At 37.9% G+C, this 17,780-nt stretch overlaps 1 protein-coding gene across 19 annotated transcripts in view; it reads left to right on the forward strand.

Annotated features, from left to right (window-relative positions):
- Positions 1–17,780, forward strand: part of TBC1D31 (TBC1 domain family member 31) — a 95,808-nt gene that overhangs the window by 19,134 nt on the left and 58,894 nt on the right. For all 19 annotated transcript variants that reach the window (XM_055348708.2, XM_019032459.4, XM_055348706.2 and 16 more), the window contains 4 exons: positions 5,240–5,391; positions 8,907–9,066; positions 12,433–12,633; positions 16,901–17,077. In XM_055348708.2, the coding sequence (XP_055204683.1) occupies positions 5,240–5,391; positions 8,907–9,066; positions 12,433–12,633; positions 16,901–17,077 (690 nt within the window). The remainder of the gene's footprint in view (positions 1–5,239; positions 5,392–8,906; positions 9,067–12,432; positions 12,634–16,900; positions 17,078–17,780) is intronic.

Below are 17,780 nucleotides of genomic sequence, written 5' to 3' on the forward strand. Positions count from 1 at the left end.
GGGAGAATCCCCTGAGCCCCAGAATTCAAGACCAAGATGGGCAACACAGTGAGACCCATCTCAAAAAAAAAAGTGACCATTCTTAGCTCCTGGGCTGTACAAAGACTAGAGATGGGCCAGGTGATGACCACTTCAGCTATAAACAGGAAATAACTGTAACCTTAATATTAAAGTAAAACGTTCGTTTTTTTAAAAAATTTTTTCCCATGACACAGCCCTCAGGAGAGCCTGAGAACATGTGCCCCTAAAAACGATAATTCTTACCAAATTCTTACTAAACTCATATTTTTATTACAGATTCTGATTCTATATTTTAAATAGAACTTTTGTTTATCTGTTTGTTTTGATTGCACATGCAACCCTTCAGTAACTTGCTTTGGGTCTTTTGTTATGGATTTCATTTTTGATGGCTGTTTTAATCCCACACAGTCTTCTACTTTTTTTCTCATGACATTAATTTTCTGGAGAGATCAGACCAGTTATCTCAGAAAATGCCCCACATTCTGGAGTTGTTTTTTCTGTTTCATCGTTATTGTTTAACTTGTCTGTCTTTCACCTGCATTTTCTGTAAACTAGACGTTAAGTCTAAAGGTTTGAGTAGATTCATGTTAAACATTTTTGACAAATTATTTATCTTATGTATGGGAAAAAATAGTAAACAATACAGGTTGAGGATTCTCAATTTGAAAATCTGAAATCCCAAATGCTCCAAAATTTGAAACTTTTTGAGTGCTAACATGATACTCAAATATCAAACTCAAAGGAAATGCTCATTGGGGCATTTAAGATTTCAGATTTTCGGATCAGGGATACTCAATTGGTGAGTATAATGCAAATATTCCAAAGTCCAAAAAATCCAAAACATTTCTGGTTCCAAGCATTTTGCATAAGGAATACTCAGCCGTAGCACCTCCCTCAGGGTTGGTTTCAACATTAAGTGTGATAATCTATGCAAAGTTAGCACAGTGCTGGTTGTATAGTAAGTGCTTAGTAAAATTGCATCTGTTGCAATTTTACCATCAAGCCTATGACAGGATTATCTCAGTGCAGTTAGATAATTTGCTTAAGCTGTAGGGTGCCAGGCACATGGGCTCATGCCTGTAATCCCAACACTTTTAACACGCAGGCTGATTGCTTGAGCCCAGGAGTTTGAGACCAGCCTGGGCAACATGGCTAAACCTTGTCCCTACAAAAAATAGCCTGGTATGCTGGTGTGTGCCTGTAGTCCCAGTTACTCAAGAGGCTGAGGCATAAGAATCACTTGAACCCAGGAGGCGGAGGTTGCAGTGAACCAAGATCACACCACTGTGCTGCAGCCTGGGCGACAGAGTGAGCTCCTGTCTCAAAAAAACAAAACTGTGGAGTAACTGTTATTTATTTTTTAGTTACATTATATTAACAATTCAGAAACCCAAAAGTATTTAAATAACTCAGTGGCAAAATGGGATCTGACCTCAATTCATTTGGCAGCAAAATCTGAACTGAATTGACATGAGGCTGAAATATTAATGTATTTGAGTATGGGGCATTGCCCCAGGTCTCCTAAAGTTCTACATAATGTTATAGAATATACATCATACTACCTACCTAAAATTGGAAATCTGCATTCTGAAACACATCTGGCCCCAAGGGTTTCAGAAAAGGAACTATGGAACTTTGATTTCAGACTGTTTTTAAAGAACCTACCACTCTAACCTCTTTCTGCTGATTTTTGTAAGCAGTAATAGCAGTAATTATTAGTAATAGTAATAGATACCCGTTATTCAGTATGTTCCATGAACCTTCATTTTAAATAGTTATTTTAAAGCTTTAATCCTAAAGGGTAGATATTATTATCCCCATTTTACAAGAAGAGAAACCGAAGTTCAGAAATATTAAGTACTTTGTCCAGAAATATTAAATAATTTGTTCAGTATCACATAGTTTAGGAGAGAATTGCAGTTTGAATTCAAACCTGTCTTTATCTAAAGCCTTACTGCTTCTCAGGTAAACCAGTTATACCTCTTCAAATTAGTACATTTTTATTCTTTTGTTGATGTTTGGGGGTAAGATATTCAGCTCATTAGTTAAGGATTTTGGAATCCCCGGGATTTGTGATTACTGTGGTTCAGTAGGTATCAGAAAAGGCTTTGTGATGGGTATCAGAAAACATCTAATAAAGAGTGTTTTGCGGAACTCAATTCAGCCTGTGTACCCAGGACACTCACTAAATACTAAATATACAAATAATACATTTGACCTTAACTTGCTAATATTAGTATCCTAAACTCTTTAAACCTTGAAAAAGGGCTGGGCACCGTGGCTCACACCTGTGATCCCAGCACTTTGGGAGGCCAAGGCAGGCGGATCACTTGAGGTCAGGAGTTCTAGACCAGCCTGGCCAACAAGACCAGCCTGGCCAACATAGTGAAACCCCATCTCTACTAAAATATACAAAAAATTAGCCAGGCGTGTTGGCACATGCTGTAGTCCCAGCTGCTTGGGAGGCTGAGGCACGAGGATCGCTTGGGAGGTTGTAGTGATCCAAGATCGCGCCACTGCACTCCAGCCTGGGTGACAGAGGGAAGACTCTGTCTCTAAATAAATAAATAAATAAATAAATAAATAATAAGGTAAAATAAACCTTGAAAAGAGTTCATCTACCTCCTAAAACTGAATTGGAAAGCTTAGAATTTTTGTGTTCTACAAGGAAAAACTACAGCTCCGTCCTTGAACCTAACCCCCCAAAAAGTATACTTTGTTAATGTTTTGAAGTTTTTCCTAAGGTTTTTATGTTTCTCAAGAGATGACACTATCTAAATAATAATGACATGCTTCATTAGGAACAATTTTATAATCATTAAAATATGGCAATTAAAATCACAAATCTAGTAATGAATAATCATGTAGGCAATAATCTATCACAGTTATTCTGCTAAAATAGCAGTTGATGCTCATTAACTTTTAAGCTTCTGCTTTTCCCAGTAGGAATAAACTTTATTACTTTTCCAGAAAAATGACTGCTAATTATAATAATAATTTTCTTAAGTCACTTTATGACATCAGTTTTGAAACAGTGTTTTAATGCATTCATTATAGATTATAGAAATCTGTAAGGCCTTCATATTATAAATCTTCCTAACAGTGAATCTAATAGCAAAAGATCTACCACAGATTGTCTTTAGCAAAGTGAACCAAGGAAGAAGGGAGGAGCTTGATCAGGCCCTTGCCTGATCTGTCAGTATCTGATGTAGTTGAGTTCATATTTTTTATTGTCTTATTGGCATTAATCCTGAGTAGATTATTTTTGCTAACCAGTATGTTCTCTAGTGCATTATATATGTGTGTGTGTTGTACAGATGACACACAAAATTATATTCGAGGCCATTGAAACTTTTATGAGAAAATATTGGTTAATTTCCGTTAATAATTTTGCATTAACAAAAGGAAGCATTGTTTATGCTTATGTGATAGAAAAATGAAAATTAGGAGAATAAAGTGATGACATTTTCAACTTTACTATCAGTTTCACTCTCAGTTGTCCATTAAATGAACTGAATCTGTAATAAGATAGGATTATATATGCATTTGCACTTTTTACTGGTATAAAAAAATGGCTTAACACTTACTTATCCTGAAACACTTTGCCCAGTATTCCCAAAGGACTAACTTTTTTTTCTTGAGATGGAGTTTCACTCTTGTCACCCAGGCTGGAGTGCAGTGGCGCAGTCTCAGCTCATTGCAACCTCCACCCTCCAGGTTCAAGTGATTCTCATGCCTCAGCCTCTTGAGTAGCTGGGATTACAGGTGTCTGTCACCACACCCGGCTAATTTTTGTATTTTTAGTAGGGACGGGGTTTCACCATGTTGGCCAGGCTGGTCTCAAACTCTTGACCTCAGGTGATCCACCCACCTCAGCCTCCCAAAGTGCTGAGATTACAGGTGTGAGCCACCGTGCCCAGCCAGGACTAACTTTTAAAAGCAAACTGACTAATTTGGGAGGATATATATTTTAAGGCTGTTGACACGTATCATATAACATCTTTAACTAATTTTTACTCCCAGCGGCAGTGTATGACAGTGCCTTTTTTTACTCTATATATAGTATATATAGAACTATATACTAATATAAACACTATATTAAATACTAACTACTGATAGATGTTTAAAAAATATCAAATGTTGGTGAAAGTATAGGGAAAAGACACTGTCATACACCGCCACTGGGAGTAATAAATACGTACACCCCATTTTGTGGAGTAATATATATAGACACACACCCCATTTTGTGGGAGTAATATATATAGACACACACCCCATTTTGTCTATGCATGTATGTGCTTTCTTTTTGAAGACAGAGTCTTGCTCTGTCACCCAGGCTGGAATGCAGTGGTGCAATCTTGACTTACTGCAACCTCCACTTCCCAGGTTCAAGGGATTCTTCTGCCTCAGCCTCCTGAGTAGCTGGGACTACAGGCACACGCCCGGCTAATTTTTTTGAGATGAAGGCTCACTCCCTCACCCAGGCTAAAGTGCGGTGGCGGGGTCTTGGCTCACTGCAACCTCCACCTCCCAGGTTCAAACAATTCTCCTGTCTCAGCCTCCCAAGTAGCAGGGACTACAGTTGCCTGCCACCATGCCTGAGTAATTTTTGTATTTTTAGTAGAGACGAGGTTTCACCTTGTTGGTCAGGCTAGTCCCAAATTCCTGACTTCAGGTGATCCACCTGCCTTGGCCTCCCAAAGTGCTGGGATTACAGGTGTGAGTCACCGCGCCTGGCCTAACTTTTGTATTTTTTCATAGAGATAGGGTTTCACCATGTTGGCCAGGCTGGTCTCGAACTTATGTCCTCAAGTGATCCGCCTGCTTCGGCCTCCCAAAATGCTGGGATTACAGGTGTGAGCCACCACACCTGACCAATGTGCTTTATTTTAAAAGTAAAATTGGTACTCAAAATTATATCTTGCTTTCATTTAACTCTTTAATAATATTATGTGAAATTTTTTAAACTGTCATTTAGAATTTTGTGACTTGCCTAGTCTTTATAGTATACCTAGTTTTCGTTTGAAGGGTTTTTTTTTTAGTTAATAATAATTTATGAAATAATCAGTATTACTCCTTGTCATATATTAGAAATGTATTTTCCCCAGCTTAAGAAAATAATATTTTAATAAAGAAAAATAGACTACTTGTATAATTTTAAATTTAAAGTCTCTATGTGAACCTTATGTGAAAACTAACTTTCTCTATTCCTCCTTAGGTTTTCTTTCTACCATTGAGTAATACCATCCTCAGCTGTTTTAAAGATAATTCCATTTTTGCCTGGGAATGTGACACACTTTTTTGCAAATATCAATTGCCAGCTCCACCTGAAAGCTCTAGTATATTATACAAAGTGTTTGCTGTGACCAGGTAATGTGCATTTTAAGACACTAGGAATATTTAAGAAATTTAATTTCTGGTAAAAAATTACAAATTTTCATTTAGTTTTTATTCAGTATCTTTTTGTCATATTAGAAAAAGTTACCTTCAAATTTAGATATGATCTGCTAACTTTTTTTATTTTGCAAAATATCAAATATACACAAAAATAGAAAAATACATGAACCCCTAAGAATTTCTTCTTCTTTTTTGTTTGTGTGTGTGTTGTTTTATTTATACCAGCCTTTCCTCCATCAGAACCACTAAATATTTCCATAAGCTACAATAATCATCAACGAATGGCCATTTCTTTTCTTTTCTTTTTTTTTAAATGGAGTCTCACTCTGTCACCCAGACTGGAGTGTAGTGGCATGATCTCAGCTCACTGCAACCTCTGTCTCCCGGGTTCACGCGATTCTCCTGCCTCAGCCTCCTGAGTAGCTGGGATTATAGGCAGGTGCCACCATACTGGCTAATTTTTGTATTTTTAGTAGAGACAGGGTTTCACCATGTTGGTCAGGCTGGTCTCAAACACCTGACCTTGTGATCCGCCCGCCTCGGCCTCCTAGAGTGCTGGGATTACAGGCATGAGCCACAGTGCCCGGCCATTTCTATTTTTATCAATAACTTCACCTACTTCTCCAATGCATTGTTTGAAGCAAAACCTAAGCATATCATTTTATCCATAAATATTTCAGTTTATCTCTGAAAGATAAGGGCCGTTTTGGAAATATAACCATAGTATTATCACGCTTTATTTATTTATTTATTTATTTATTTTTGAGACGAAGTCTCATTCTTGTCCCCCAGGCTGGAGTGCAATGGCACTATCTCAGCTCACTGCAACCTCCACCTCCCAGCTTCAAGCAATTCTTCTGCCTCAGCCTCCCAAGTAGCTGGGATTACAGGTGCCTGCCACCACACCTGGCTAATTTTTGTATTTTTAGTAGAGACGGGGGTTTCACCATGTTGGCCAGGCTGGTCTCGAACTCCTGACCTCTGGTGATCCGCCTGCCTCAGCCTCCTAAAGTGCTGGGATTACAGGCGTGAGCCACTGCACCCGACCTATTATCACACTTTTTAAAAATTAATAAGAATGTCTTAATATTGTCATATATCTAGTTATTGTTCAAACATCCTTGATTTGTCTAATAACTGGTTTTTATGATTGATTTGTTTGAATAAGAAGCAAAACAAGGCTCACAGATTGTATTTTGTTGATATATTCGTCTTTTTTTTTCCTTATAGTTTATTCATTAAATAACTGGTCATTTCTCCTCTAGAGTTTTCTATATTCTGGATTTTGCTCTTGTCTTCATGTGGTATTGTTTAATATGATCCTCTGTTATCTGTATTTTTCCTGTATACTGGTTATACCTGTATTTTCTAAAAACTGGAGGCTTGATCTGATTTAAGGACAAGAAGACATTATAGGTGGTTTGTGTACTTTCGTAAGGAACAACATAGAACAGTTTTCTTTTGTGACGTCAGTAGCCATTGGTGATCATTCCCTAGATCTAGTACTGCCTTAGAAGTTAGCAAAATGCTGCTATTCTAATTCTCTCATTTCTTCTTCACTTATTAGTTAATAACCTTCTATAGAAAGAAACTTCCTCTCATCAACCCTTTGGTTACTTTGATGTACAGTTGTAAAGGAAAGGCAGGGTAAATGCTTAATTTTCCCCTCTTTTTTCTTAAACTAGTTTTTGAAGTAATGAATTGGTTTATTAGCATCTTTCAAAAGTGGCTAATGAAGATTTTTGTCTTGAATCTTTGTAAACTCATAGGCTTAGAGTAGTTGACAAGTTTTAATACATTGCAGCTGTCATTCTTAGAGATGTTCCAATTCTCTCATCTTTAACTAATAGGATCCTCTTTTCGCTGGCTTTGGCATCCTTTCACTACAACTCCAGTTGCCTGTGATAGCTTTCATGCTTCCTGGTATGACAAGATGTTCCAAGCTTATCTTGTACAATTCCCGCCCTAACCCTGGAATCAGCCATTTCTCTAAAGAGTCTGGGTTCTTTTTTGGGAAATGGTATTTCAAGACCCTAATCCGGATGCTAGGGGTTCTCATTTTGACTGGGCCAATCATTGTTTCTAGTCAGGGAAAAGAGTTACAAAATAGATGTTAATTCCTCTCTTTTCTCACGCTGTTCTTCTAAGTCATCAGTAAATCCCATCAACTCAACCAAAGTGTATAGCAAATTGGTCAATTTGTTTTTATTCATTGCTGTGGGTATTACCCTAATCCAAGCTACCCTAGCCTCTTTTAGACTACTATAATAGCCTTCTTATTTGTTCTCCCTGTTTTCAATCTCATTTCTTATAGTCATTCTCTACACAGCAGATAAAGTGGTTTTTATAAATCAGTAAGTCAGATCATGTCACTTTCCTATTTAACCTCCTTCATCACTTAGAGTACAATCCAACGCCCAACCCCTCATTTCCCCCGAGGCCTTCAGTCACCTGGCCTACGCCTCCCTCGCTTCATCTCATTTCCTTCCTTAGTCTGCTCTAGCCACATCCGAGTATAGCAGTGTACTTTCATATGGCAATGCACTTGAGTATGACCTCTTACTTACTTTTCCTTATATACTAACCTTATTGCTTTTTCAGCACTTTTGTACCAGCCAGTCTGGAATACTGATCAGGATAGAATTCTTCCTCCAAGTCATCCCATGACTGGCCTGTTTGTGTCATTCAGGTAGCAGATCTTCCTCCTTTCCCAGCTTTTATCACCTTATTTTATAGTTCTATATAGAACTTATCACCTGCTGAGATCAAGTTCATTTATTTGTTTGTTTGCCTTCCTCTAGACCAGAAGTCCTGTAAGAGCAGGATTACTTGACTTGTGCAGCCTTAACTGACTGTGTCCATGGCTTCTGGGACCATACCTGGCTTATAGCAGACACTTGAAACGTAACCATAGTATTACCACACTATTTAAAAATTAGTAAGTCCTTTACAAGTTCTTGTTGAATGAATGAGCAACGGCCTTGCAAGTCAAAACAACTTACTCTTTTTGTATCTTATTAAGGTAGCTTTCTTTGAGCAGGAAAAAAGTTTGGGCTGTTTTGTTTTTTTCATATAGCCATGTACCACCAATTCTATATAGCTGTACGTGAAATATAGAAAGTTGGATAGTGATAAGTGACTTTGAGATTATGCTATAAAATATAAGTGTTATGTAAAAAACCCACAATCGTGTCATTAAACAAATGTTTGGTAAACTGGTGCCTTAGCACAGTAGGTAAAAAAATATATACTATAAACCTGAGCTGTCCATGCCAGTATTTGAATTAATAGAAATTAAATAAAATTAAAAAATAAGGTCCTCATTAACATTAGCCACATTTCAAGTGCTCAATAATCACATGGGACTAGTGTCACCATATTGGATAGCATAGACACAGCACATTTCTGTCATCAGAGAAAGTTCTGTCGGACAGTGCTGCTACAAACAATTGAACCCGTTTTTCTTTCGCACTTTTTTGTTTATATAGAGATGGCCGAATCCTGGCTGCTGGAGGCAAGTCAAATCATCTTCATTTGTGGTGCTTGGAAGCTAGGCAGCTCTTTAGAATTATCCAGATGCCCACTAAAGTTCGAGCCATTCGCCATCTAGAATTTCTTCCTGATAGTTTTGATGCTGGTTCTAATCAGGTTAGTAACATAAATGTAGGGCACTGTACTTTTTGAGAAAGAACGCATCCGTCTCTGAACTATATTAGCTCTTATTTATTTAACTTACACCCTGGCTGTTACAAGAATTTGAAATGACAAATATGTTATTTTTGTGAAGAGTCTAGGATCGAAAAAAATTTCAAAATCTTGTATTCTTTATACTATTGACAATTTGCTCTTTTTATAAAATCAACATGCTATAAATTTATATTGTACTTTATGGTTTGCAGTGTGCTTTAGCATGCAATTTTTCATTTGATCCTTAATTCTTTGGCATAGGCAGGAAAGATATTCTCCCCATTTTACAGATTATAACACTAACGACAAGAAACATTGACTCGTCAACATTCCTGTTAATTGTAAGGATTAAAGATTGGACTAGAACTAAAATGTTTTTATTGTGTTGTTATTTTATTTATCTTAACTGGTTGCTCACTCCTGTGAAACATGTTTTTATTGGTATCTTTCCTTAGTTTACAAAGTGCTTCTTCCTCCATCCCCTTTCGCTTATTCCTTTTTAAGACTTGAGTTCTGTCAAACCTTAACTTTCTCATTTCAAATAGACTGTCGTGGATCTTGTATTTTAACAGATTAGATATATGTTTTACATATATATGTATACATATGCATGTATGTATATATCATGTCCATTTTACTTACTTTTTGATTAGGTAATATATTAACATGGTTGAAAACAAAAAGCATACAGTAGGAAGTCTGTCACGCCTTTCTACCATTTGTCTAGTTGTTCACCTCCCCCCATATCCACTGTTGTTATATATAGTGTTATGTTTTTCCCATTATTTTATACAGCCTTGCACCTTCTATTCTTCCAGTTTTTTTGTTGTTGTTTTGAGATGGAGTCTAGCTCTGTCTCCCAGGCTGGAGTGCAGTGGTGCAATCTCGGCTCACTGCAACCTCCGCCTCCCAGGCTCAAGTGATTCTCCCGCCTCAGCCTCCCAAGAAGCTGGCACTACAGGCATGAACCACCATGCCCAGCTAATTTTTGTATGTTTAGTAGAGACAGGGTTTCACCATATTGGCTAGGCTGACCTCAAGTGATCCACCTGCCTCAGCCTCCCAAAGTTCTGGGATTATAGGCGTGAGCCACTGCGCCCAGTCTACCTTTTATTCTTAAGTTGGAAATTGTTCTATATCAGTGCAGAACTTCTTTCTTTTTCACAACTGCATAGTGTTGCAGTTTATTTTTTAAACCAGTCTCCTATTGGCAGTTAACCTATTTTTAGTCATTTTCTGTTACAAATAATGCTCACTGAATGACTTTTCGCAAGTGTCATTTCACACATCCTCTTTGTAGGATAAAATCCCAGAGTTGAAATAGTGGCATAAAGGTTATGTGCATCTGTAATTTGGGTAGATCTTGCCCAATTGACTTCCAGAGGAGTTGCATCAACTGCAGATGAGGGGCTTTGTTTCCTACAAGCCAACCAACAGGAGAACTTTATAGAGTGTCACCTCCAAACTGCCTTTTACCATCTTTTGTATGATAAGTGACATCAGCATTTCAAGCAATCACATGGTGGCATCACTTACCAGCCACTGCCACTGGGAAGAGAACCTGCACTTAGACAAGGCAGCATGGGGGTTTATTTGCTTAAACTTTTTTATTACATTTTTTTTTGTTTTGGTTTGGTTTTTGGTTTTTGGTTTTGAGACGGAGTCTCGCTCTGTCACCCAGGCTGGAGAGCAGTGACACGATCTCGGCTCACTGCAAGCTCCGCCTCCCGGGTTCACGCCATTCTCCTGCTTCAGCCTCCCGAGTAGCTGGGACTACAGGCGCCCGCCACCACACCCGGCTAATTTTTTGTATTTTTTAGTAGAGACGGGGTTTCACCGTGTTAGCCAGGATGGTCTTGATCTCCTGACCTCGTGATCCGCCCGTGTCGGCCTCCCAAAGTGCTGGGATTACAGATGTGAGCCACCGTGCCCAGCCTTTATTACATGTTCTTAATTTTTGAAATTATGAGTTAAAATTTAAACTTTTCTCTCCCCTTAAAAGCCTAGCTTCCCTCCTACCCCTCCACTACCCTTGCAACTCACAAACTCTCCATTCTCCAAATGTTACTTAAAATATTTGCTGAAAACAGGCAGACAGTGGGGAGCCTCAGTGGGAGTGACAGGTTTGTGTGGGGGTAGCAGGGCTGATGTTAGCTTTGATTAGCTATGGAAAGGGTACAGGAAGGCAAACCCTCCACCCTCCTTGTTTCTGATAGCCAGTGTGGAGGCAAAAGTTGGGAACTGTCTGTCTTAGTCTGTTTTGTGCTGCTGTATTGGAATACCACAGACTGGGTAATTTATAAACAACGTAAGTTTATTTTTCACAGTTCTGGAGGCTGGGAAGTCCAAGATCTAGAGGTTGGCATCTTTTGAAGGCCTTTGTTCTCTGTCATAATATAGTAGAAGGCCTCATATGGGTGAGAAAGGGAGGGAGGAATGGGAGGGGACAAGAGGGAGCCGAACTCATCCTTTTATATCAAACCCACTCCCACAATAACAGCATTAATCTTTTCATGAGGGCAGAGCCGTCATGCCCTAATCACCTCTCATTAGGCCCTATCTGCCAGCACTGTTGCATTGAGCAAGTTTCCAATATTTGCTGTTGGAGAGACGCATTCAAATTATATCATTGTCTAATCCTCTCTGTCCCCTGTATATGTCGTCAGTGGGCATGATCTGCCTGTGGGAAGGGAAGATTCTTAGGGCACCTTTCCATAGTCTACCATAATAGGTTCCCTCCTGGTTCTGATTAGAGCCAGGGCATATAATCAACATGAGCCATAAGTTGTGATTTTAAAATAGGTAATATCAGGCCAGGTGCGGTGGCTCATGCCTGTAATCCCAGCACTTTGGGAGGCCGAGGCAGGCAGATCACCTGACATCAGGAGTTCGAGAGCAGCCTGGCCAACATGGTGAAACCCCATCCCTATTGAAAATACAAAAATTAGCCGGGCCTGGTGACACATGCCTGTAATCCCAGCTACTCGGCAGGGTGAGGCTGGAGAATTGCTTGAACCCAGGGGGCGGAGGTTGCAGTGAGTGGAGATCGTGCCACTGCACTCCAGCCTGGGCAACAAGAGTAAAATTCCATCTCAAAACAATAATAATAATAATAATAAAATAAAACATATAATATCTCACTGAGAATAGAATTTCCTCTAGGTGTCCCTCTCAAAATATATATATTTATACACACACACACACACACATATATACACACACACATACATACACAAACGTTGCATACATGTAAAGACGTGTATATAGTAGGACTTTCAGACATTGACTATCACATGTTTTTAGGAATTTATATTTTTTCTCTCTTAGGTTCTTGGAGTACTAAGTCAAGATGGTATTATGAGATTTATCAATATGCAGACTTGTAAACTTCTCTTTGAGATTGGGAGCCTCGATGAAGGAATTAGCTCATCAGCAATTAGCCCACATGGACGGTACATTGCATCTATTATGGAAAATGGAAGTCTAAACATATATTCAGTTCAGGCTTTAACACAAGAAATAAATAAGGTATGTATGATGAAGTAGTCAACATCAGCTTTTTATAAACACTTACATATTATATCATCAAGAATAAAATCTTCATGCTACTATTTCTAACTTACCTGGAACTTATCCATTTTTCTGGATATATTTTGTTGCTCTTACTCCCAAAGTCACATCTCTGGCCTTGATTTCTCACGTATGCTCCATTCTTAAATTGCTGCCTTCCTGAGGGACATCTCCGTTTGATGTCTCTCATTTAGGTGTTACTCATTATCTCCTTCCCAAAAGAGTTCTTCTTTCTGCAATTCTCTCTCATGTTTTCTTCCCGTCTCATAGGCTAGAAACCTTGAAGCTCTATGACTTCCTATGCCTTTATTTTCTAAATCCAGTCAATACTAAGTCATATAACTTGTTTGTTTTTGTTTTTGTTTTTTTTTTTGAGACGGAGTTTTGCTCTTATTGCCCAGGCTGGAGTGCAATGGTGCGATCTTGGCTCATTGCAACCTCTGCCTCCTGGGTTCAAGCAATTCTCCTGCCTCAGCCTCCTGAGTAGCTGGGATTACAGGCGCGCGCCACCATGCCCTGCTAATTTTTGTATTTTTAGTAAAGATGGGGTTTCACAATGTTGGTCAGGCTGGTCTCAAACTCCTGACCTCATGATCCGCCCGCCTTGGCTTCCCAAAGTGCTAGGATTACAGGTGTGAGCCACCACGCCCAGCCCAACTTCTTAAATTTGAAATATCTATAAATGTGCTGTCTGTTCTCCACTTCCATAATTGCTATCCTTGTATTGGTCTTCATTAACTACTCTGGACTAATGGTAATTTAAAGAAATATCTTAAACTCAGAGCCCTCAGTGCTTGCCCTGCCCATCCTTCCATCTTCTAAAATAATTCATCATCATTTCTTAACTAATGCTACTTTAGTGGCTTCCTTCCTTCGCCTGTTGAATTAAGTCCAGACTCTTCTGCCTGGCTCTCAGTGTTCTCTCTAATCTTGTCTACCTGTCTAACTTATTTCCTCGAACTTATAGCTTCCCTCATTATCCCCATAGACACCATCCTTATTTCTGCATCTATTATCCACACCATCCATTTCACTAAAATGCATGCCTCACTTCTCTTCTCTGGTTATCTAAAATTCCCCCAGCTAACCAGTCATATTGTCCATGTGTCTTCCAGTCTGGAATTGCACCTTGATAGCTCTAACAGAGACTTTGATGATCACCTGGTCTAACCCTTTCATTTTACACAGGAAGAAGTTCGTGCTCAAAATTAATCACACAGCGAGTAACTAGCAGTTCTGGGTGTTCCAATTCTTCCAAGATCACATGAGATTGGGTGCATTTGGAATGGCGTTTGCCACCTTTTTTTATTCTAAAAAAAAGTTTGTGCCTCCTCCTTTTTGTTTTATCTTTTAAAAAATTATACAAGTAGTGTCTTATTGCAGAAAAAAATAAGAATATACAGAATAGCAAACAGACAAATACAAATCACTGAAAGTCTCACCATTCTCAGAAGATTCTGATTTATACGTTCCCAATTTCTTTTCTATGTGTGTAAATATATATAGTCACTCCTCATTATTTGTGCATTCTATACATGAGAATTCACCTGCTCACTAAAATTTATTTGTAACTTCAAAATTAATAGTTGCAGTGCTTTCATGGTCATTCAGGGACATGCACAGAGCAGTGAAAATTTGAGTCACCAGATACGCTTGTTCCCAGCTGAAGTCAAACGAGGCAACACTCTGTCTTCTTATTTCAGCTCTCATAGTGTAAACAAGTATCCTTTTTGTGGTCTACTTAATACCATTTTTTTTTTTGCATTTTGAAGCTTTTTGTTAAGATTCTACTGCTTAAAGTGGTCCCCAAGCGTAGCGCTGAAGCGCTGTTTATTGTTTCTAAACACAGGAAGGCTGTGGCTTACCTTACAGAGAAAATACATGTGTTAAATAAACTCATTCAGAAATGAGTTATAGTGCTAAGCTGTGAGTTCAATGATAAGGAATCAGCAATATGTATTAAATAAGATGTCTTTAAACAGAAACACACATATATGTATTGATTGATTAATGAGGCTCTCAGGAACCTGACTCTGTGTTTCCCCTAGGAGCAGTGTTTCAGTATTCACTAATCGAGTGTTCATGGTAACTTTATAGAACCACTGCAAATAGTGAGAATTAACTATACATATATGTTTCTGTGTGTGCGCACATGTGTGTGTATGCATGCTTGTCTCTAAACATGGGATTATACTCTGCTGCTGTTTTGCTCTTTATATCATTATGTATACTATATAAATATATTTTTATATTATAATATGTGCTATATATTAATAAATTTTTTAAAATGTATTAATATCTGCTCTTACTGAGAGAGTTTTCAGCCTCTGAATAGTCAGTTTTACAGTACTAGCTAAACCTTCTTTTCTTTTTTTTTTTTTTTTGAGATGGAGTCTCACTCTGTCACCCAGGCTGGAGTGCAGTGGTGTGATCTTGGCTCACTGCAGCCTCCGCCTCCCGAGTTCAAACAATTCTCCTGGGATTACAGGCACGTGCCACCATGCCCAGCTAATTTTTGTACTTTTAGTAGAGATGGTGTTTCACCATGTTGGCCAGGCTGCTCTTGAACTCCTGACCTTGGTGATCCACCCGCCTTGGCCTCCCAAAGTGATGGGATTACAGGCATGAGCCACTGCGTCCAGCCTTGCCAAACCTTCTTAATGGAGGCAGGCAGAGAGCTGAGAAAAACTATGGTAAGAATGAGTCATTGAGTTCCTTTCTGCTTGTTATCTGTTGAGCAAATTGATATCACATGAATAGAAAAGCTAGCTTGGAAGTAGAATGATCTTTTTTATTTTTTGACACATTCCCAGTACCATCAGTGTCTTTATGGCTGTTCCAGGCTACATTAATGTTCAATTCTTTATTCTCTATAAATCATAACTCACCTTTGTCTCATTTTTACCAGTTTTATTTTCTTGTCATTGGAGAATTTCTGGTATTGTGGTAATAGAGTAAATGAATTCTTAAGTGTTGAAGGTTTAACACTACAAAGGTTTGTCAAGTCAGGTTGTTTCTCAGGTTCTTTTTTGGGAGGTTATACTTCATGGTAGAGGATAAGGCTCAAACGGGAAATTGTGACATTTTAATAAATTTTAATTTTAATAAAATTTTATAATTTTAATAAAATTTTAGTAAATTTCAGCTCTCATGGTGTAAACAAGTACCTTTTTTGTGGTCTACTTAATGCCATTTTTTTCTGTGTTTTGAAGCTTTTTGTTAAGATTTTACTTGTTAAAGTGTTCCCCAAGCGTAGCATTGAAGCGCTATTTATTGTTTGTAAACACAGGCTGTGGCTTACCTTACAGAGAATATATGTGTTTTTAATAAAAATTTAGAAGAATGGATTGAAGTAAAAAAATAGTTTAAGGATATTAAATATGGGTAATATTCATAAGTCAGACCACTATTAATCCCATCCCATAGATGAATTGAAGAATTGAATCATAAACTGTAAATGGTCATTGTGTTTTAATTGTATTTAGAACTTAGAAAGCCTGAGTTACCTTATTTGCTCACTTCCTTTGAAGAAGGAAGATCTTTTGATTTCAAAGAGAATATTGTTTATGGAGAAAATGTTCTAGTGAGTAATGTTACTTTAAGTAAATTGAAGTTGTTCAGGTTTTTTTCCGTGTTTGATGGGCCCCATAAAAATGAAAGTATAGGTTCTAAGTCACATTGTCTGAACTGCTTAAGCTGTTGATACAATAAGGAACTAATAGTGATCACTAAGCAGATTAAAACATTTAACCAAGGGATGGAGGGGCAGAGGTTCCATGCTTCTAGAAGAAAGTCATTTGGCAGTTTCCTCTTAGAAATTTCACTTGACCCCAAAGAATATTAGGGTACTTCTGTCAGAATTCTAGAGGGCCATACCTCTAACGGTACCTTTTTTGCTGTAGATAATAATCACCATACTAACTTTACCATGTATGTGTAAACATGATTTGGTATTAAATGATTTAAGGCCAGCTTTCAAGGAATAATTATATTTATTGCTATTGTTAATCATGTATCTTTATTATGTTCTTCAAAAGGATTCAGCAGAAATTTGCTTTATTAGTCAAAGCAAATGTTCCTAGACATTTTACTTAAGTTTTTTGCCTGAAGAATAATTCTACATATTAAGGCATGTTATTAAAGCAAATTTTGAAAATCATACATTAACAGGCCTATCTTCCAAGGATATCCATTAGAATATATATATATTTATTTTTCCATTTAGCCACCTCCGCCTTTAGTGAAAGTTATTGAAGATTTGCCCAAGAATAAACTGAGTTCCAGTGATCTTAAGATGAAAGTAACATCAGGGAGAGTACAGCAGCCAGCAAAATCTAGGGAAAGCAAAATGCAAACTAGAATATTAAAACAAGACCTGACTGGTGATTTTGAAAGTAAAAAGGTAAGAATATTTGGTAATTAAACTTTGTCGTGATTCTGCTGTAGACAAGTCTTGTGATTTCTAAGCCATCACCACTCTTCCCTCTCTTGGGAATTAAAGAGAATAAAATGAAGAGAATAAAGTTGTAACCTAAATTATGCACAGGATGGTCTCAATCCTGGCCTCAAGTGATCCTCCCACCTTGGCCTCTCAAAGTGCTGTGATTACAGGCATGAGCTGCCACACCCAGCCATATTACTTTGAGAAAGAAAGAAAATATAGCTATTAATAGAGAAGTCACATTATTTTCAAGGGATTTGAAAACTTTTTAATGACAAATATAATCACACACATATACAAAGTACACATTAATATAGAGCTCAGTGAACTTTCACAAAATGTACGCACCATGTTACCAGCACCCAGATCAAAAACTGGAACATTACCATCAGCTTCTTGCTCCATTCCACGCTCTCTCTCCCTCACCCCCACCCACCCCAGAATAACTACTCGACTGATACACTGTAGATTAACTTAGTAAATACTGTCAGTTTTCCTAAGTGGTTGATTGAAAAGTAGTTGATTTACATCCCTACGAGCAGTATTTGAGAGTTCTAGTTGCTCCATATTCTCACTAATAATACCTGATATTTTTCACATTGATTTTAATACAGTGTCCTTCCTTATCCATGGTTTTACTTTCCATGGTTTTGTTTACATGTAA

This window comes from Gorilla gorilla, chromosome 7 (assembly GCF_029281585.2).
Source record: "Gorilla gorilla gorilla isolate KB3781 chromosome 7, NHGRI_mGorGor1-v2.1_pri, whole genome shotgun sequence".
NCBI classification, from domain to species: Eukaryota; Metazoa; Chordata; class Mammalia; order Primates; family Hominidae; genus Gorilla; species Gorilla gorilla.